Source organism: Pocillopora damicornis, chromosome 7, assembly GCF_964200805.1.
Source record: "Pocillopora damicornis chromosome 7, jaPocDami1.2, whole genome shotgun sequence".
NCBI classification, from domain to species: Eukaryota; Metazoa; Cnidaria; class Anthozoa; order Scleractinia; family Pocilloporidae; genus Pocillopora; species Pocillopora damicornis.
The window spans coordinates 13462109-13483853 of record NC_142676.1 but is presented as its reverse complement, the minus strand read 5'-3'; the positions used below and the strand labels follow the sequence as shown (position 1 = coordinate 13483853).

Below are 21745 nucleotides of genomic sequence, written 5' to 3'. Positions count from 1 at the left end.
AGCTTCTCAGGGACCGTTTCGGCTAACCGCACTCCGAGTACTGGTGCCATTAACTCAAGGCATGGGATGCTGACGGATTTAATCGGTGTTACTCTTACTTTGGCTGTCACTAGGGCGACTGAGATCTGTCCACTCACGTGTTCGTATCTGGCACAGCTTACTGCGGCATAGGTAAGTCTTGACGCGTCAACGAATGTCTAAAGTCAGACGTCTTCCACTGCTTCCTCGTGCTGTCGATAGCAATGTGCGATTATGACCTGTAGAGCTTCAGGCAACTGTTTGGCCCACTGATGAGTGATCAACTTTAAATCGTCAGGAAACTCTTCATCCCATTCAAGACCTCGCAACCAGGCTTCTTGTAAAGTCATTTTTACTCTGATGATGTATGGCGCCAAGAGCTGCAATGGATCAAACAGTGCAGCAATACGACTTAACAGGCATCGCTTCGTGTAAAAGGACAGGATGACTTCCTTGATAACAAACGTGACAACAGCTTCACTCGCATTCTAACGGACTCCTAATATGTTGACACTTGGTAGTTCTGAGTTGTCAAGCTTTACTCCAGTTGCTCGATCCTCTTGTGGGATTTCTTCTAGAAGCTCTGTTCGATTACTACACCACTTTTGGGCATGGAAACCAGCGCTACCCAGGACCTTTGTCAATTCTTCACGGACAAGAACGACGTCTTCTACAGTTTCTTCTGAGTGAAAGATATCATCCATGTACATATCTCGAAGCAGGACCATAGCTGCTGCTGGGTAGTTCTCTTTAAATTCTAGGGCGTGGCTGCGAAGCACGAACTGGGCTAGATAGGGGGATGCTCTGTCTCCAAAGGTCGAACGGACTGCTTCATCGACATCCACAGGCTTTGTGAGATCGAGATCTCTTCATAACAGTCTGTGATACTTGCGGGCTTTCTCAGCGAGGACCACTTGGGGAAACATTTACTTGATGTCCGCTACTAGGGCGACAGGTCTCAGTCTAAATCGTAGAAGTATCTCCAGGACATCTCGTTGAAGTTTAGGCCCAGTAAGCATCGCATCATACAAGGAAACGCCCTTGCAACGTGCAGCCGAGTCAAATACTATGCGTACTTTAGTGGTCTCACTGGAAAGTGTAGAAAGTACCAGCTTGGACCGTCCTCTGCCTCGTAAGATTCTAACTGCCGAATGTAGCCCTTCTCGACATTCGCATTCATTGCTTCTTTGCAACGTCTCGCAACTTCTGGCTTCTTGAGGTGTTTTTTCCCAAAGAGAACAAACGTTTCTCTGCTTCTTCTCTATTGTCAGGTAAGGAGGGCAACTCTTCCTTTCGTAACGGCCCCCGATCCATCGTCTTGACTTTTCGACCTTTGACATAGCTAAGATCTCCTCCTGATTCAACTGACTATCGTCTGAATTTCTAACTCCAAGTGAGTCGATCTCCCACATTCCTCGTAGTTGTTCATCGAGACGGGTCTCGCACAAGGTCTGGATCCGAAAGGTTCTGGCGTGGGCAACCCTTTTAGCTGAAGAAAGGGCGGGTAAACGTCCAACACAGGTCCACCCCAATAGCGTTTTTCTTGCTTCTGGCGCTCCAATTCGACCATAACATTCTGTCAAGGCTATCGTAAGATCAGGATGGTCTGATCCGATCAGAATGTCAGTCGTTTTCCTTTCAGAGGCTTTAGGAAATGGAATTTTTTTAGGTGTTCCCATTTGACCTTGTGCTGATTTCAGTCTGGAATAGACAAGCCTTGACACATTTCAGTCAGTGTCCATGCTTCAACAGTAGATTGAGTCTCCCCATTGAGACTCTTTATCGTCAGCGGGACTTTCTTGCTTTTGAGAGGAATACAACTGTCTGTCAAGGTTGTCGATCTGAGGGTTTGTTCATCAGTCTCGAGGCCAAGGGCTGTTAAGATGTCATCTCTGACGTAAGTTGAATCATCTGACCCGTCGTCTAAGAAGGCATTGACTTGGATGCTTTGACCCTCCGGGCCTATAAGCCATACAAAAACTGTTCGCAATATAACATCCCCTGCAAACTCAGAGTCGCCGAAAGCGCTTCGTGTTTTTACAGCAGTGTCTACACGTTCAGGCGGATGAGATCGACGTACGAAGTGCAGATGGAAGTGATGGGTGCCTCTACAATCATTGATACCACAGCGATTGTTTTCCGGACAATTCTTCCCCTGATGGCATGATCTCAAGCAACGATAACAAAGTTCATTCTTTTTTGCGATTTCCTATCTATTCGCAATGGATGTTTCACTCCGGTTCTTGCATGAGGTTACTTGGTGAGGTCTATGACAGACAACACATTTGGGTATGGGCTCACCAGTAAAGTTGTGAATTGTTCCTTTCTCACGCTTGTATTTCTTAGACCCGATATTATCTTCTTTCTTTTTCCTTGTTCGCTCCTTAACTTCTTCGACGTCCATACGATAAACTACTTGCTTCTGTAACCATTTAGAAAATACGAATAGTCCATCCTTCCTGTGCAACCACTCTTGGTACGCGATAAGAGGAGACTCTGATAACTTTTGCTGCACTGCGATGTAAAGTGCAGATACTCCTGCTAACTCTTGATGCTGGTCGCTATCCTTAAGCTTAGCCACAACGTCAGTTAAACGATCTGAGAAAATCTCCAACTCCTTTAGGTTAGTCTCTTCGACAGGAGACGCACGCAAAACGGCTTCGAGGCGACGTTGCAAAAGTCGCTTTTCACCCCCGTACTTCTCATCAAGTTTCTCCAAGGCAGGTAATTTAGTGTTAACAACTGAGTTGAAAACGTAAATTGGCCATCGTAAAGGGTAAAAAAGCTGATGTTTCCGTTAGCCCTTCGTCAATCGCTCTGACGAAGGGCTAACGCTCAAAACCCCCTTCATTCATTTCTACAAGGCAGTTTGATATTGTCTAGATGTGTAGCCTTACCGCTCACCAACTCCTAATAGCTTGCCAGACAGAGAATTCTTCAACATCATCATCTTTGGTTTTAGCTGGCACTTTCATCCGATCCACGAATATTTCAAATTTCGCTTTCCAATCGTGATAAAGGTCTTTATCTCCGCTGAAGACGGTTAAAGCGGGTTTCTTGATTCCTTTGAACAATCCGTCAAAAATATTTCGAGTCGAATTTGCCTTTGTCTAATTCGTCTTCTTCAGTTTCTTTCTCTTCCGAGTTAGAATCTTTATTGCTGAATTTAGGAGCTGATTTATTCCCTTTTTACTGAGCAGATTTCGACAGTAATTCGACGAACTTCTGTGCTTAGCTGACAACTTGCGAATCATCAAACGATTCCGGACCCCGATTCCGACTTTCCTTTTCGTCAACTTTGCAAACTGAATCGGCGACCACGGAAATTTGTCCTATTACTGATGGCGGTTCATCTGCACGGCTCTCTAAATACTCCTCAAGAGTCGACGCTGTCCTCCACTTCGCTCTGCAAATTGTCTAACCATTCTCCTGATTCTGCTCGCTTAGTCACATCATCGCTTTGCAAGGCAATTACGTCTTGCGTTGTTTTACACGCATCTTGTAATGCTTGAAAAACTCTTTCCTTTACGGTTCGTGGCACCGTTCTACTACCTTTCTAGCTAATAATATCCACTTCGCTCTGCAAATTGTCTAACCATTCTCCTGATTCTGCTCGCTTAGTCACATCATCGCTTTGCAAGGCAATTACGTCTTGCGTTGTTTTACACGCATCTTGTAATGCTTGAAAAACTCTTTCCTTTACGGTTCGTGGCACCGTTCTACTACCTTTCTAGCTAATAATATCATTTACCTTCTATGAACTCTTCGTAACGGCTCCTTTGGACGCTGCCCATCTTCGAAGAAGATACTCGACTTGCTGCGAAGTCCATGTTTCGATGTCCTCTTTGCTGATTTCCGAGGGCGTTTTGGATCCCACTTTCGACGCCATTCGAAGAATCAACTGTAATTGATCCGGCTTGAAGGACCAAAATGTGTTTCGACGATAAATTCTACAACTATCACAAAATTCGAAACGAAAACGCAGCGACTTAAGGTACTGTTTCTTTGGCTGAACTCTACGACTGCTGAACAACAACTAACCAACTGACACGACCGATTCGAATATTAATTAGTTAAGACTTAAATTCTAGCATGCAGCGTTTTGTTCGGCCGTCCCAACGGACGGCGTTAATGTTAATGACCAAACGTTCGCCGGAACAGCCCCAGTTTTGTAACTTGACGAAACCCTCGCCGGGACTGCACCCCATTCCCAAAAGCAGTCATGGCCGAGCTTAACTCGCATTTTGCGCGAGGTGAGGAAGTCGGTGATCCAAGAGATGAAAGCCTCAGCCAAAAGTTCCCGTTTTGACTAACGCAGTCAGAAGTTTACTCAGTTGATCGGAAGCATTATGATTAAGTGCTTAATTGTTCAGAACGAAAGTCTCGTGAAATTGTTTGGTTTAGCGTTCTAACAAAAAATGTTTGATCTTCCCGGGTTGGCCAGCTGGCATGCCTACCAATATGGGTCAGTAGCGATCATATACGCATTTTCGTTAGAGTTTACTTGAAAGAGAATGGAGATAAGAGAGAAAAGAGAGTGGAGAGAACAATGAGAAGAGAAGACAAGGAGACTGTAGACGGTGTGCAGTAGGGTAGAGTCACAATTCCGTTGTTGAAGAGGTATCCTGTGAGAGCTTAAGATATTAACCAGAGTTACACCGAATGAAATACGCTTGGATGTAAGTGGAATTGTGTACTGGAGAACCGAGCAGTTAAAGAAGGCAGAAAAAGACAATTCGAGAGTCTTGGTGCTTTTCGCCGGGCGTGGTGTGCTCGATAGCTAGTCCCCGCCACACCTCATTGATGGTTTAGTATAAACTACGGTGTTTTACAAGGATTTCTAGCTCTGTGAAAAGCGTAACTACTTTCGAACTAACGAGTCTTCTGCTCACATTCGCTGAACAGTCCATCCACTCGTAAAAACTCGTGGAGAGCTGAATGAATTAACCCTGTAGGGTATAAGTGTATTCTAGTCTTTTTATTCTTATCCCTTGTCTGCCTGATATTCTAGTGACATTGTAAGGAAAAATTCTGTATCATCACTCATGGGAGTTAAAGGGTGAAAACTACTTGAAAGCTTTGAAGAATGTCAATGATCCGAGTGAATGTATAGGCTCAAATTAAAAACGTCAAATATCATATTTCAAACAACTTGTTGACAGAACTGAGATCTAACACATCTTTTAATACATTATCCATGTCAAAACAGATACCACGTAAGTTGTAGAATATAAGATAAAAATGAACAAATAAATAATAAATACAACAAATAAATAGCATTTGTTAACAGTGTAAACCATTCCAATGTTCATCAGCCTATGTACAATTTAATCACCGCTCTACCCAATTACACACTGTTTCATAGTAGATCTAACAGCCTGGTGACAACCTGTAAGGAATGAACATACGATAAAACCCTGTCAACTTAACTTTAAGACAACAGATGAGAAAAGAGATGTCACGAAATGCGAAGACACCCCGGAATGTCTGTATAGGGCCTGCTAACCCAGGGAGTAGTCAATGAAAAGCACGCAACTACTTGTTCCTTGGGAGATCAACGGAACATTAAATTAGGAAAACTATTCAGTGTGTTCCTTTTTCATCAATCTCTTTTTGCTTCTGATCAATTCATCATTTAAAATCATTAAATCATTGGAAGCTTCAAAGAAAAATGTGTACTTTCAGAAGGTTGATAGAACATTTCTAAAAATGCAGCATTCCTATGTCCACATTTAAAAATTCCCAATACACAGTCACCGATATCGCTTCGCTAACATCAGTCACTTCATAGTAAGACTCTGAGAACTCAGAATGTCTTATCAGGCATAAAATCATCTTTCTTCATTAGTGCTATTTTGTTCTTCTCCTACCCTTAGTATCAATACGACAATACTTACGAGAGCTTTCTCACCCACTGGTCCCTTTCTTTTAGAAACTTTGACAATGATGGCAGAAAGAGAAACGATTGCCATGTACATGCCGCTCACACTCCTGAGGTAAAGAATAGCATCAATACTGTCTGAACAGCTCTTCACAACATTCACAATTTCTGGTAATTTATTTACCTGCTGCATCTCTGCCACTCTGGCTCCACACCTTTACTTGTTGTAGCTTTCAATTGCATCCACCAGCGTTTGACCATTTCCCTGATCATGTCCAGTCCAGCAATAACGTAACTATAGAATAAAAGTTTAACACTAATCACTTTACAGCCACTCAGCTAACTTTGCATGCCTGTTACCTACTTCATGATAATTACTACATGTGACTTGAAAACAAGACCTTCATCTACTGTTTCTACTTTGAGTATGTATTGCAAGTACTTCTCCTTAATGTGAGTTATTAAATTATTATTCATGAAATAAAATTGACTTTTAGAAATACCCATGTTTTCACATCTTTTTTCTGCATAGTAGTGATTCTCTAGTTTTAAAAATTAAGTCCTTTCATTTGTCAAATCATTTTACATCATATTTTCATTTCCAGTGGTAACCTTTCAGAAAATATCAGATGCCTTGGTAAGTCTTGAAAATTACAACTGTGTGAGGATGTGCAAAGATTACATTTTTGGGGGTTAACCATAAATAAATCTTTCTCTAACAAGTGAATTCACTGAATAGGTGCCATAACTCACTCTTCGAATTTAGATGTAAGGAGTCTCTCAAGTGCAGGTAAAATTTCTAGACATGCCCCCATTGACAAGGCCTGTCCTTCGGGTGACACATCACGCACTCTGCTGACAAGAAAAACATGTTGTCATGACATTGAATAAATTTAAAGCCATTTGTTTTTCTAATTTCTAGTCAATTATTGTTCAGTACTTTCCTTTTGATGTGGAACCTCAAAAAGGTATATTTTGAGGAAGGAAAGACAACAAACACCACTGAATTTTTTAAGAAAGCTCTACAGCCCAGTTCCGATTCATAACAAACAACCAACAGCTATTGAGAAGTAAATTTTTTCTGCAGAAATTTATTCAGCAATCTTGCTTGGTTGGTCCATGACATGGCTACAAGAACTGAGGAACAATAGTAAATATCAAGGATATTTTTGTGTTCATAAGCCTGTATGAAAACTGTCATTTCTTAAAAGAGTTTAAAAAGATCTATCTGATAAGGATAAAGAAATATAGAAAACCACTTCTGAAGCCTTGAAAAAACAGGAAATAAATAAAATGTCAACTGTTTCACATGCCCACTTCCCTCAACGAAATAGGAAAGTTACTCCCTGGTTTTTCTAGTCAGATGAGTTGGCTTTACACAGGCTAATAGAACATCTCTAAATCTGAAAACAAATCCTTGGAAACAAGGAAAGAGTGTGTAGGCTATCTGTGGGCTTTCCTTAGGTTGCCTTTATAACAATTTAACACAATTTGCAAAGTTTCTGCATTAAAAACACCACATCTTCATAATCTTTTCAGTACAGGTAATCTTAGGATTTCAAGTGGCATTTTGTTAGTAAGGGCCTGTAAGGCATGAGTTGTTGATCCCAACTTGTACCTTTATAGCTCATAGTACCAATTAGTAAAATCTTTTCAGACTTCTTTTCCACAGTGTCATTTCTCTACTTAAATGTTACTGGGATCAAAATATTATTTATTTCATTTGACTGTAAATATACTTAAGTTTTCATCTAAAACTACAACTAACTTTCTGTGGACTCAATATACCCCCACTAATGCCCTGATCTCCTCCTCTTGCTATGCATAAAAAAATATATTTCTATAGCATTCCCATGTTTCTACAATGAAAAAACCCAGCTAGTTTCAAGTATTTTATAGGGAAAGAAACAAGACAGACAAATTTGCCATGTATAGAAAAAAAGGTTGCAGGGTTACTCAAGGGAGTGACACATTTGCCTCTGTGTCATACCTTGAGTAGAAAAAGGGCAACCTTACTTAGCAGATGCACAGCATGTGATTAACACACATGCAAAACTAGTTACTTAACACAACAGTTTTGTATTTTCTTCCACACACATGTACCTGCATGTCAGAAATGGCATGATGTCAACCAGCACTGCATCATCTTTCAACCTAAATGATTAGAAGTGCATACAAATAAAGAAAAACCCCAGATAACTTGTTCATCAGTCTCATAGGTGTCTCTGGAGGGTTAGGGTTACCACCATCTGACACTAATGTGCTAGTGGCTGTGGTGGCAAACTGGAGAATCTAGATTTTCAATAGTGGGTGTAGAGATTAGTAGGTTTTCAGTAGCCAGGGTTGGGAGACATTCACACTGAAGTTTGGTGAAAAGTACACCAGAGGACATGCATTACTAATGACATCACTGTAAACAATGGAACACTTATCAAAAGCCCCTCATGGATGTTGGAGATAATTTTAAAGAAATTAATTATCCTTGAGATCGAACAGTCATCTGTTAACCTTAACTTTGTTAACAAAAGTCCATTTCTCAAGCTTTTGTGATAATTTTTAAAATCCCACATAAATTCCACAATTTTTTTTTTTAAAAAAAAAGCAACCATCTTCTGACTCAGTCTGCTAGGGTAGATAAGTGTAGTGTAAGATAATCATGATAAAATGTAAATATTTGTATTCATCTTCAATCTTAGAATTCATATACATTTATTACTTATTCCTCCACTTCATCTTTTAGCCATATTTAGAAGTGGTTTTCAAATGTGACAAAGTTTTTGGTTGGCTTTAGTTAGTAACTGCAAGTTGAGTTTAGAGTTAGTAACTTCAATTTGCAATTTTGGTAATGTTGGTTTGTGGAATATGAATTTTTCTTATTTTCTCACAACATTTTGGCCTCTACCAGAAAAAAAAAACTATATTAGGTATACTATCCACTTGCTTTTACCCAAAAGAGCAACCATAAAGCATAGTAACTATATGCCATGTCTCACTAAATGCAATACTACCATCAATAACATGGTAGAACTAATGCCCAGAAAAACAACAGATATCACTGCATTTTGATTTTACCAATTGAAAAAGATTGTCTCAAAATGTCAGCAGTTCTTATCTGTACTTGTACATAATTGCAACATACCCTTGTGCCACAATCTGAATGGTGTGAACAGTGAATAGTGAGCCCATGTAAATTCAAGTGACAAGAGAGAGGAAAAAATCAGTTGAAACACTAGGTAAGCAGTGTCTACTTAATGACAGCTTGAAACACCAGAACAATTGCCTAATCATTTTGGTGCTGAAGTGCTGAGGCTGGGTTGGAATGTACAAAGACCCGACAGTCATCCAGGTAAATTGCATGCCACATAGCTTACCGCAGGAGATACTCTATCAAAGCATTGGTGTCCTGTTTTAAAACATAAAGTAAGGATACTTATTGGACAATCAGACATGGTTTTATGCTACTCTGCTTTACAGATTTAATGAATGTAACTGAAGAAGTTACAATTCCTAGACCCAACATTTATAATCGTAACTTCTTTGTGAATTGTAACTTCTTTGGTTACCTTCATTAAATCTGTAAACCAGAGTAGCATCAAACCATGTCTGATTTTCCACCTGGTTGCCATGTGAACTTTAATATAACCTATTGGACAAAAACAAAACACAAAAAAATTGCCTCACTACATGCACTGTACATTAAATTTGACCATAAAAATGGAACTGAATGCACAAGGCTTTGATAGATCAAAATTTGAAAATGCCCTTTTGTCTGTTGTAACTCAGAACTTGAATGTGAAGTTTTCTTACACTGCAAGTAGTTTGTTTACATTTTGCACCTTCAAAGCAGTCAGCTTGAATCAACCACAATTTACCCTACATGTAAATTTACTAGTTAAAATGGAATTGGACTCAGAATTGATTTAAAGTAAATGGTCTCCCTGATTCTCTTCTGAAAAATCAAAATACCATAAAAACCTGCAGATAAGCCACACCTTTTTTTAAAAAATTGTTGCTAGAAATTGGAGGGTGCAGCTTATCTGCAGGAACATTTGAAAAAGGTGTTGTGAATGTCAACGCCAATGTCCACTTTTGCATCCAATCTAATGCCTGGTTACTAAGCTTTGAATGTTCCGCTCCCGTTCTTGTTGTAATGCAAAAATCTATGGAAAAACCTGTGTTGAATGAAGACATTCCTGTCAACAATTCAATCATATGTCAAAGATCATATGCAAATTCCTATGAAAGATCAATCATATGTCAAAGTTGGTAGAAATGATGTTCATTATATTAGAGTGCTAAAATTGTGGGTAAATTAAGACTTTGAAGTATTTTCCATTGCAATGTTAATAGTGAGTTATGTTTGATTAACAGTGAATGAAGAAGACATCTCACGACTCGACTTCGGATTTCTTTTGATTTCTTTCAAAAAACTTTTTTTCCAAAATTGAGCAGCTAAATTCAGGGTGTGGCTTATTTGTGGGTGCAGCTTATCTGCGGGTTTTTATGGTACCATTGATGGGACAATAAACCCAACTTATTTCTAGACACTGGTTTATTCACAGAAATTTAATAATATAAAGTAATGCACTATTTTGTGTATTTTTCACAAGCATAGGGTGGGCAAATAGTCTTAATTTATATATCATTAACAAATACCTTGTGCCAAAGTGTTTGAGCTGCTTTCAATCTAAGAAGTCTGCTTTGTAAAACACTTATCATTGTCCCATGTCCCTTGGCAATCTAAATTTCATATTACAATAGGAGATATAATAAAAAATGAAGAAATCTCAATTACATTAAGTCTTTCATGTTTCACCATGGTGGGAGTTGTATCAATAGTTACATGTGCTCTGTATTTTCTCTACCATACTCAGTTTTGCTCTACAGGAATTATTTGTTTTCTTCTAACCTGAATTACTTGAAATAACACACAAGGTATTTGTATGCAATTGGTTGGTTTGTTTAATACAAAATATAATAAAGGACCTTATTTCTTGTAACTGAAATTAATGACTTATCTGCATGCAAAAAGAAATATAATTTCATCCTTCAACTTCTACATTTTACAATATATTTAATGCCAGAGCTAAGAGAAAAGAAGGAAAACTCACCTCTTGAGCTTCATTTTCTGGTTGTAAGGAGCAAAGACTTTGACTTTTTGTGACTATCTTTTCTTAAAAAATTAAAAATACAGACAAAGACTTGAATTGCTATCATTGACACCATTTAGGTTCTGTATATAACTGACAAATAGTTAACAGTTATATGCTGACACATGTATGCAGAACACAAGGTGAATGGTGGTGGTTAGGGGGGCTCAGTAAATTTCTACCACTTTCACCCAAACAAAGGTGAATATATATATATATATATATATATATATATATATATATATATATATATTTAGTGAATATAATACAGAAATAAAAAAAAAATGTTTCTTTCTATCAGTTTACAGAAAAATGGTTAGGATTTCTCTCTGATATGTGATTTTGCCAATCAGCATGCAAAAAAAGGCAACATTTACCTGTGTGGTATATACTACTGACCATATACTACCTCAGGGTATTAGACAGAACTATAATATGTAGCCAAAAGCTAACATGGATCTTACAAATAGTGTATGACCACAGTAATGTTTTTGAGTGCATATGTATACAGAAACACATACTGACACTTATTGACTAAATTTTTTTTTTTTTTAAGAAACACATCACATTCTTACCATTACTTTCATCATTAAAAAAATTTCCCTGCTTTCAGCAAAAAACGTATGTTAGAATGTTTAAAGAGTATTCATCTGCACGCCTACCTTTCTTAGATGTGATCACATGAGTTTTCAAGTCCTCTTGGGAAATATGTTTCCTGAATGAAATCTAGAAGAAGAAGTAACTTGTTTAACTTCAAATAACTTCTCTTCTGTTTAGTTTCATTTTCTATGTTTAAGTATGGAGAATATTTCACATATTATAATAAAAGAAGACCAAGACACCCAATATGTCTTTAATGTTCCTTTAGGTTCATTTATGAAAAGGTTAACACTTAATAAAGTAATGTGTAAATAAGATAACTTTTACCACCAAACTCAATATGGATGAAAGATTTTTCATTTTCATTCATTTTCCAAGAAACCATTGAAAACCCAGCCGATATTCATAACAAAATCATAACCTCACTGTAATGAAAAATTACAAATAATAAAGTATAATAATAATAATAATAATAATAATAATAATAATAAAAATCAAAGTGGCCATGAGCCTCTGAATTCAGAATAGAACGCTGAGGTCAAGCAATAGAATTTGTTTCAATCACCAATGATGGCTACATTTTAATACGCTATTATAAAAAATCAATGTTGTAACAGATGTTCTTCTCACTCAATCGAATCGAAGTCGATTGAGGTGTCCACCATACAACTTCTTTCAGCTGAAAAATTAGTAAAGTAAATTTCCACTCCATGGAAGTTTTTTTTTTTTGTATGTAGCAAGGGCGAGTAATTTAGTAAACGGGCCGCCTCTCAGTTAGCTTATGTAAACGCTGTTAGCCACCTTGACATCTGACGAAGAATGGACCAAGTTCAAGTTTTCTACGGTTCCAAAACCAGACACTGTATTACGACAATTTTCATCTATCCATCTGTATCGTGAAATAGCCCAATCATAGCGAAAGAAGCGAAGCTCACGATCATTTTTTCTGTTGTTTCTTACTGCCATTTCGAAATCTGCTGATCACAAACATCATACCCAAATATGGTAGCAAGTCATAAACTGGTGCGCCTGGAACATATTTAGAAGTTTTGTTTACTTGCAGGAAATGGCGAGGGTTACACTTGCTTCCAAACATGAATCACGTAATCGGCCATTAGAATTTAGTAGAATAAAGTGCATTCAGTGCTCGGGATTAGTAAATTAGTGGTTTACAATTAGTCTGCGTCGCAGATTGAAGCGCTTCGAAATGAGAAGTTTCTGCTTTTTGGCACCTGTCCGACCTCCAGCCCTCAATTTTTAAAAGACGTTCGTTTTTACTCGAGTAAGCACTACATATAGAAAAGCCGGAAATGAAGCTTAATAAAAGCACTCATAAGGTTCGACTTTGTCTAGCTCTCCTTCCCAACCATTCTTAGATTCGGTACGCGGCCGCTCAAGGAGGTGCCAGTTTGGTTGCGAGTTGCCATTGTAATGATGGCCTGGTGTCTAAGGTGGGGCTTGGACACTTAGCCTTGACTAACGCTGTCGACCAATTTCAACGAGCAGACGGAGGAAACCAATTGAATGTGTTATCTGGACTGCGTAGTGACATGGCATTGAATTTCCGTATGGATTCGGTGGAGCTTTTGAATCAGGTTTGTGCGTAAGACTGAAAAATTGTAACGACAACTACTTCTGGAGAATCTAATCAACGTTTTTGTTATTGAGCAATGCGTATCCATTTTGCCCATCTGGACTACAGCCTTGTTTGAGTTTTCCCAAATAATTTAGTATGAGCTCCATTACGAACCATAACTTTTGCTCTGTAAACGGGTAAATACCAGTAACTAGCCATTCCACTCTTTTACGACATTATACTGGCCACACAATTCACGCGTTATGCGACAACGAAAAAATTATGTCGTAGTTTTCCACACGGTACCCGAAAGGTAACGCTAGTGAGATTTTTGATAAATCTAAGGCTTCTAGTCAAGGCCATTACTATTCTTGGCATTCCAAAATATTGCATATTTCAATGTATGCCACCTGATATTAGTTCTCCCGAAGCTTGCTTGTTTCGGCCCGCAAGACTAAAGCTACGTTCACACGGTACTGGACGAAATTTCGACCGGCCGAAAATTTCGACGGGACATTCTGTCAACGTGGAACCGTGCGAAAGTTTCGTTCGGTTCAGATTGAGTTGATAACCGGATGAAGTTTTTGACATTCGTCTATGGTTTTACCGTCTCCTCGTGCGCAGAACACTTCCTAACCCAATGAGGAATGGCTTCCCGAAAAAGAAAAACCAATTCGAATAGTAGCAGGTATAACGAATATTTCACCTGGACGGATGAGGAGACAGCATTACTGCTTAATGTTGCTTTATCATATACAAATGAGAAAACGAGTGAGGGAAAAGAATGGGAATTGATAAGAACAAGGTTTGAGGAATCACATGAGATTTTCTTCAAAAGATATCCAAAAAACAAGGAAGTATGCAATAAAGCTGTTTATAAAATAATTCAAATCGTATGCGCACTCTAATTGGCCATAAAACCATTTAACATGAGTGTATGTAAACATGGTTTTTGTTCCTCTTTCATTAGTTATTTTATAAAAGAAATGTAAAATGGTTTCTGTGTTTACATAGCCTGATGTAAACACTTGGGAGGTTGGGAGAACACTCGATAAGCTGGAAACCACTCTGCTTTGCGTCATGGTTTCCTACACTTATCTTGTGTTCTCCCAACCTCCCGCGTGTTTACATCAGGCTATGTAAACATGGAAACCATTTTACATTTCTTCAATATTACCAAGGTCTGCAATCAGTAAACCAACATGCTCCATTTTTGTATAAAATTTTAAACACGGTATTTATCTTATTAACCTCACATCCATGTAGCCACACCTTTACTGCATGAAAATTTAGATGATTAAGGTGTCCACACCATGGCGGTGTCAAATTATTGGCTGCACTGGCTGAAAAATTGTCCTTGATTTTGGTGTCCAAATTTTTGAATGCTTGGGTGTCCAAATTTTCATACATTAAGTGTGATTCCATGTGAATGAAATGCTTGAACACATAAATTTTCCACTGTTTGAAAATTCATCTGGTATGGTGTGAACGTTGCCTAATATGTTTTTACCCAAATTATAATAATATACATGGAAAAATTACTTAGTTCTGATTGGTTGAGATAAATGCAGTTTTCAAGTAATTCAGTGCAGAAGAGGATTAATTCAGTGCAAAGAAAGTAACTGATCAGACATTCTGATTAGTCAATAATCAAAGAAACTCACAGATAGCCAAATAAATGCAAGCCTTGGATGTTGCAACAAAATTTGAAATTTTGCAAATTTGCGAGCGAAACAATGGCCAGCATTTTAAGAAGGTTTTCTTTCGCTACCGCAGCTGAAAAACAGCTCAAACAACAAAAACACTGTAAAAAGCACTGCTTTTTGGTTGTCGGTTTGGAAAAAGTGGTGTTTAGAGAAGGGAATTGCCAAGGAGATCGGAAATTATGAGCCAACCCAGCTTAACACTTTGCTGGAGCGATCCAATGCTGAAATTAAAAAAAAACATAGTTAAACCTCGGAAATGACTATTCCATTTCATCAAAAGTGATTCAGACACAGACTGAACAATTCCTCGAACTGTTTAGCTGGACTTTGAACTTTTTTGCACCTTAAAGATGTGAAGATATCATTGCATATTATTGCTTTGATCGTACGCAGTTGTTTTGACTGCTTATGCTCAATTTGACAAGTGCTCTCATATTTTTCCATGTATATTATTAACTTGTAATTATACAATTTTTCCCGTGCAATTTGGAATAAACAAGCACTTGTTAATTTTTTTTTAAAGACTATAAATTGCACTTGCCCTACTGGCTTGTGCAATTTTGTTGGTCTTTAAAGAAATTTACTTGAGCTTATTTATTCCAAATTGCACTCGAAATCATGTGATTACCTATACTAATATTCCTAATAGTATACATGAAAGAATTACTCAGTTCTGATTGGTTAAGATAAATGCAGTTTTCTGATAATTCAGTGCAGAAGGGAGTTAATTTAGTGCAGAAGGGAGTTAATTCAGTGCAGAAGGGAGTTAATTCAGTGCAGAAGAGGGTTAATTCAGTGCAAAGAAAGTAAAAAATCAGACATTCTGATTGGTAGGTTTTCTTTCGCCACCATGGCTGAAAAACAGCTCAAACAAGGAAAACACTGTAACAAGCACTGCTCTTTGGTTGTTGGTTTGGAAAAAGTGGTGTTTAGAGAAGGGAATTGCCAAGGAAATCGAAAATTATGAACCAACCCTGCTTAGCACTTTGCTCGAGCAATCCAACACCAAAATTAAAAACAAACATGGTTAAACCTCAGAAACAACTATTCCATTTCATGGAAAGTGATTCAGATGCAGACTGAACAATTCCTTGAACTGTTTAGCTGGACTTTGAACTTTTTTGTGCCTTAAAGATGTGAAGATATGCGGTTGTTTTAACTAAACGCACAGTTTGAATAAATTATTTTTGCACTTGATGCATGTACTTTGCTTATGCCTAATTATGATAAGCTATCTCTTATTTTTCATGTTTATTATTAACACGTAATCACATGATTTTCTTATGCAATTTGGAATAAATAAGCACTTGTTAATTTTTTCAAAGACCACAAATTGCACTGGCCCTATGGACTCATATAATTTTGGTAGTCTTCAAAAAAATTTACTCATGCTTATTTATTCCAAATTGCACTTGAAATCATGTGATTACCAATACAAATAACCAAATCACTTTATCAGTGAAATTTTTCCTTCCATGAGGGTCTAAACTGCAGTTTTACAGTTGCACTATCCTCCATTCAGTACAGTGTGGTGTATTGTCTCAGCACAGAATGAAATTTGAAATTGATTATTTACATCAGTATTCACTTCTGCAATCCTTCACTTAGGAAATTTTTGCTTGGTTGAATTTCAGAATTTCTTTTGGTCAGAAAATAGTATAAAATAGAAAGTCAAAGACTGCATGTGGCCACTGATATTGCACAATTTTTATGACATTGGAAAGAACTAAAGGTTGTATAATGTTGCTAGATGGTAGTGTTGCAGAATATTTGTCTCACATGCAAAACAGAAAAGGTGCTTCATCCCACATATAATGAGTACTGTCTTCTATAAGAGAAAGATGATTCTAGAATATTTTATGTAACTGACTTTCAACCAATAGTTAAATGATAACGAATTATAGTTTTCACTATTACAATAATGATAACAATAGTAATATAATAATAGTTAAATGGGGCTAGCTCAAAAAACCTAATGGTTCCCCTATCCTCTGGTCTCCAACAGTGAATACTTATGCTTCTTTTAATTTTGCCTGTATATTATAAATGAGTTCTTATTTCACTGCAATGCCATTTTTTTGCAACTTTTGTTTCATACAAAAAAGCATTCTGGGTTTTGGGATATTCTGTCATTCCTCATCTTCAGATATTCCGCCTTCCACTGATCTGGCATTGCTCTGTTCCATCATTATGTTGCATGACTTAAGGTATTGTATTTCCCAGCTTGCTGGCTTTGCAAATTTAGTGGGATTTTGGGGCCTAAATTGCTGATTTAAATGGTAAAATGCTCTCTTTTCATAGGTAAAAAATTTCCTCAAAGGTTGCATGGTGTGCAGAGATGTTTATCATTGTTTGTAATGTCACAGTAAGAACTGAAAAGATGATACCTTTGAATCCATATCATTTGCTGGTTTAAGCAGTAAAATTCTCTCTTTTCAAAGGAAAATTTTCCTCTAAGTCTCATGATGTGCCCATCGCTCCTACTAAGATATTTTTGTAAGGAAAACTTTTGTTTTTATGAGTGCACAATCCTAAAATTATTGTAAGATGTTTGTCCTCTTCTGCTGTCTTTCATAGTATCATAGGAAGAAGTGAAAACATCATGTGCCAGTGGCTACAAGCCTGAAATCAGAAAAGGAGTGAACTTATCTGAGTGTCATGTGGGATTTTCAAATTACTAAGATACTATGAAACAAACAATAAGTAGCACCTGTAAACATTGAAATTCTATTGTTACACTCATTCCCTTACGTATTTCTCTTGATGACTTATGTGGCTTCTCCAATAGGAGGCAGTAGCTACAAAAAATGTGTGTTTATCTGCTGGGCATAATTAGCTGATTCAAACTGTAAAATGCTTGCTCTTCAAAGAAAAAAATTTTCCTCTGAGTTTTCACGATGGAAAAATCACTTTTAAGATATTTCTGCAAGAAAAAGCTTTGTTTTTTCATGCAGCATCCTGAAATTATTGTGAGATAATAATAAACAAACAATAAGTAGCTCAGGGAAACACTGGGTCAAAAAGTGGGTCAAGATTGGAATTCTATTGTTGCCATCACTCACTCACTCCCTCACTCATCTCAACAACATACCGTATTTACTTGTGTACAAGTTGAACTTGTATATAAGTTGACCTCCCAATTTTAAGGTCAAAAATCGGATTTTTCATCATTTCTAGTTGGAAGAAGTAAAATTCAGACAGATAGAAATTTCCCAAAAGTTAATCTCTTATTCCTGGGAATGTGTTGAAAATGAAATCTTGCATTTAACTAACCTTTATCTTAATGTTGAGTGTGAAAGTAGATTAAGTAAACCAAAGGAACACAGAATAGCTTCAAAGGATTGCGCGTAAAAAGCAAGACCACAAGAGACAATGGCATTTGCCAGGTTACCAAGCTGGTGTAATTGTTCAATGAAATCAAAAGTTCAGCATTGTAAACAACAGCAAAGCTGTATGAAAAAAATGTCTCTACAGTCGGAAGACACAATAGCCTCTCAAACTTTATTATTTCAAACTTTTTTGCAGACGAAGAATACGCTGAAAGTGATGAAACATAAACACAATTCAAACTGGTTTTATAAACTCAGTTTTCCTATGGACTTCAGACAATTGTTGTGCTAATTTCTTGTATTACTTGGGTCTTTGTGTATGACTCGTGTATAAGTGGAGGGTGATTTTTTGGGCTGATTTTTTGGTCACAAAAGGTTGACAGGTCGACTTATACACAAGTAAATATTTTATGTGGCTATGCCTCTGATAGGAGACAGTAGCCACAAAAACCTGCCAGGAAATGCAGATAGGATAACAATGGCTAGTACTTTTACATGTACCTATACATGAATGAACTTAATCTCTGGAATATACCAAGAAGAGTGTTACAAATCCTAAGCTAAGCTGTGTGATTAATGGCCCCATAGCAAGTTTGGCCATTACAAGTTTGTCCCTACCACTACAATTTTCTCTCCATTGAAAACAAGAATATCAGGACACTTCTATCCTTATGGCAGAATTTGTTTCATATCATTTTTAGTTTGCTTGTTGTTATTTGATTGTTCGCCTAAAGGTAGGTTTTTCAACAAATCTGTGTTTACAAATTAACACTTGCTGTACAGTAAAAATAATTTTTACGACAGATCCCAGGACATAAGGATTTTATCTTGCTTGGCAAGCGATTGGAAAAATTATAACACATGCTTGGTTTCTATAAATGTTTTGGCCAAGTGCAAAATATGGCTGAAGTGAAGTTTCTTTTTTAGGGGTGATTTTTCAAGGATTGGTTGTTCGTCTTAATTTTGGGAAAACTTGTCATGGTAAAAACATTCGTATAAAGACACCTTCTGTACCATGAAATCCAACCTTAACTCTAAGGTGATTTGATTTGGTAGGCTATTTTGCTTAACTTTGCATCTAGCTGTTGAGAAAATGCCCCTTAAATTTATTTATATACAGTGCTATTTAAATAAAGATGTTTACTTGAAACAAGTGTTCCATGCTGAACCATATGTTATACGACAGTGACACTTTTGAAAATCTCCCCATTACCTGACATTAATTGCTGATTGACTACATAACCACATGGATAGAAAAATGAGCTCAAAACCCCATGACCTGCTTGCTTCAAATTCCTTTGGTTGGTTTGTTATGTGCCAATTATAGTATGTAAGGCATATGCATGATTTCAGTGATTTTCTTGAGAGTGTGTCGAAGGATGAAGCTCAAATTGGGCATGGAGTTGAATAATGAATAACTTAAGAAGTTCTCTGTATTCTCAACAGATAGGAGTGTTAGCATTCATTAATGGTGGAGAGGAGGGAAAAGCTCTTTACAATGCATTTGTAACTGGTAGAGTTTGCTATGAAGTTTACAAAAGACTTTCTGTTTCCCAAGCTGATGTCCTTAGGGTAGGTTATATAATGGTACTCAAGGAGTTTCAGTTTTGTTTCTTCTCTGATTTTATTCAGAGACATTTATTACAATGTGTTCTTACAGAGTTCAGTCACTATAGTTCTTAAGGATTAACAGGTAGTCACAAGTAAGGACTATAACACAAACCTACTGACTTCAGACAATAAGCTTTAAAAATCTTCCTACATGTCATGAAACTTTAGTGAGCCATTAACAGCCCAAGACATTGACAGCCCCTGAGTGTAACCTTTATAAATAGGATATAGCTCAACATTTATAAAATAAAAGAATTTTCAAATACTTGTACAAGAAATTTGAAAAATGTAGTAAAGCAAAATCACTTCAAGTCTCAAAGTTCCATTTAAGAGTTACATTTAGTACATTTAGTAGAATAAAAGAGAGATTTTATACTTTGGAACAAAAGACATGTTTAAGCAAACTTTTTAAGCATCATGCTCTTAAGTCCTGTACTTGAGTAGCATGTACATTTTTATCTTGAAAAATTGTTGTGTAGTTGTATGAGACTCTTTGCAGAGATGAAAAGCTGATTCATATTAGCCATGAATTGTTTTGTTCTAAATTCTAATTGCATCATTGCTGTAACTGGAACTCAAGTGACAGAATATTTCGCTGTTTTCAGGCAGAGACTGTAATGCGAGTCAGTCAGTATGTGAAGAGTCACCCACAAGCAAGCCAAGCACAATTAAAAGCTGAAGTGGAAAAGGAAATAAAGATATTTGCACAGAAGGTTGCTCAACTTGAGGGAATGTAATGGTTGAATGGGTCAGATTCATTATGCAAATGTAATTATTAGTTGTTAACAAATCCCTTCAACTGGCTGTAAATGGTGTATTTGTACAATTTGCGTTTGTATTTAAAATTTGCTATCACTTCTAAAGAAAGTTTTTAAATACTTTGTCTCTAGTTCTTGAAAACAATTTCAAATAGATTTAATACTTTATCAATAGTTGGTTTATGCAAATGATGCAAATTTGTATTGGAATTGAGTGTATTGGAATTGAGTGTATTGGAATTGAAAACTTATAGGGTTGATAAAAATTTGATGATTTGTTATTTAAAAAAATTTAGCATCAACTGTCAAGATGGCCTAATTTAAATCATCAGCTATGGAAGGTACTCTCCCTCTGAGACCTTCCTTATGCATCTCTGACATACTCCTAAGATTTTAAAGCTAATTTGGTTAGTATTGAAAACTACCAGTCAATGTTAAATCCAAACAATCTCTCCAGGGTGATGTGCCTTATGCTCATTGCCAAGCTGTTTGGAGGTGTATATAGAATTTTAAAGCTAATTTGGTTATTACTGATAACCACCAGTAAATGTTCAGTCCAAACAACCTTCTCAAATGGATGTGCCTAATGCCTATTACTTAGCTGTTTGGAGGTGTATGTAAAAAATTTTAAGAATAATTTAAGTACAGAGCTTTACCTGAGGTGAAAGGGTTACTGTAATGGCTGTAGCGGGTTTCTTAGTTAATTGTTTACTTGTCACTTGTTAAAGTAATAAATTGGTCAACCATGTTATGTTATGTGTGAATGCCTTTCGTTTGGTTCATGAACCTTTTGTCTATTCTCTGAATTATCTTGGCAAGTCCCCCACCCCCTCTGCTACCAATTTTACACCCCTATCCTGTTCTAGTGAATTATGAATGTACCTTGGCAGAGATACTTGAGATCAGGGGGTAAATTACCCAGTGAGCTGGCATTTAATAACAATACTCTTATATGGTGAACAGCAAAGCAAGCAGGTAGGGGTGTGGGATGTAAAAAAAAAACAGAAACAAACAAAAAACCAGAGTCAAAGAGTCACCAGGTTCATTGTTTGTACATTTCAATACTCAAATCTTCATTTGAAAAACCACATGCTTTCTTGATTCCATTGCATAACC

At 37.1% G+C, this 21745-nt stretch overlaps 3 protein-coding genes across 4 annotated transcripts; 1 reads left to right on the top strand and 2 right to left on the bottom strand.

The window, feature by feature from the left end:
- Window positions 1-203: 203 nt before the first annotated feature.
- Window positions 204-1697, bottom strand: LOC113675782 (uncharacterized). Its single transcript, XM_089213631.1, has 3 exons — window positions 963-1697; window positions 561-866; window positions 204-398 (listed from the first exon to the last, which is right to left on the bottom strand). The coding sequence occupies exons 1-3, from the start codon at window positions 1695-1697 to the stop codon at window positions 204-206; spliced, it is 1236 nt and encodes a 411-aa protein (XP_089069757.1).
- Window positions 1698-5183: 3486 nt separating this feature from the next.
- Window positions 5184-12659, bottom strand: LOC113675778 (uncharacterized). Of its 2 annotated transcripts, none has more exons than XM_027192383.2 (10): window positions 12451-12659; window positions 11712-11775; window positions 11011-11072; window positions 10556-10639; window positions 9271-9302; window positions 8003-8053; window positions 6653-6754; window positions 6084-6194; window positions 5916-6009; window positions 5184-5407 (listed from the first exon to the last, which is right to left on the bottom strand). In XM_027192383.2, the coding sequence occupies exons 1-10, from the start codon at window positions 12613-12615 to the stop codon at window positions 5378-5380; spliced, it is 795 nt and encodes a 264-aa protein (XP_027048184.2). In that variant the 5' UTR covers window positions 12616-12659; the 3' UTR covers window positions 5184-5377. The 2 variants fall into 2 exon arrangements, with proteins under 2 accessions (XP_027048184.2, XP_027048185.2); XM_027192384.2 differs by having other exon boundaries at window positions 6653-6751; window positions 12451-12658.
- A 422-nt stretch (window positions 12660-13081) lies between these two features.
- On the top strand, window positions 13082-21380 carry LOC149042681 (uncharacterized). Its single transcript, XM_089212728.1, has 3 exons — window positions 13082-13244; window positions 19707-19832; window positions 20477-21380. Exons 1-3 carry the CDS (start codon window positions 13200-13202, stop codon window positions 20606-20608), a joined length of 303 nt encoding a protein of 100 aa, XP_089068854.1. The 5' UTR covers window positions 13082-13199; the 3' UTR covers window positions 20609-21380.
- Window positions 21381-21745: the final 365 nt, after the last annotated feature.

Excerpts from the sequence above, each read along its gene's own strand:
- LOC113675782 (XM_089213631.1), bottom strand. The coding sequence starts at position 1,697 with ATGGGAACACCTAAAAAAATTCCATTTCCTAAAGCCTCTGAAAGGAAA. Across the intron at positions 867-962 it reads GACTGAGACCTGTCGCCCTA|CCTGTGGATGTCGATGAAGC; the intron begins GTAGCGGACATC and ends GATCTCACAAAG. Across the intron at positions 399-560 it reads AAGAGGATCGAGCAACTGGA|CTCTTGGCGCCATACATCAT; the intron begins GTAAAGCTTGAC and ends GATCCATTGCAG.
- LOC113675778 (XM_027192383.2), bottom strand. The coding sequence starts at position 12,615 with ATGGCAGTAAGAAACAACAGAAAAAATGATCGTGAGCTTCGCTTCTTT. Across the intron at positions 9,303-10,555 it reads CTCAAACACTTTGGCACAAG|GACACCAATGCTTTGATAGA; the intron begins GTATTTGTTAAT and ends GTTTTAAAACAG. Across the intron at positions 6,755-8,002 it reads ATGCCATTTCTGACATGCAG|CAGAGTGCGTGATGTGTCAC; the intron begins GTACATGTGTGT and ends TTTTCTTGTCAG.
- LOC149042681 (XM_089212728.1), top strand. The coding sequence starts at position 13,200 with ATGGCATTGAATTTCCGTATGGATTCGGTGGAGCTTTTGAATCAG. Across the intron at positions 13,245-19,706 it reads CGGTGGAGCTTTTGAATCAG|ATAGGAGTGTTAGCATTCAT; the intron begins GTTTGTGCGTAA and ends TATTCTCAACAG. Across the intron at positions 19,833-20,476 it reads CCCAAGCTGATGTCCTTAGG|GCAGAGACTGTAATGCGAGT; the intron begins GTAGGTTATATA and ends CGCTGTTTTCAG.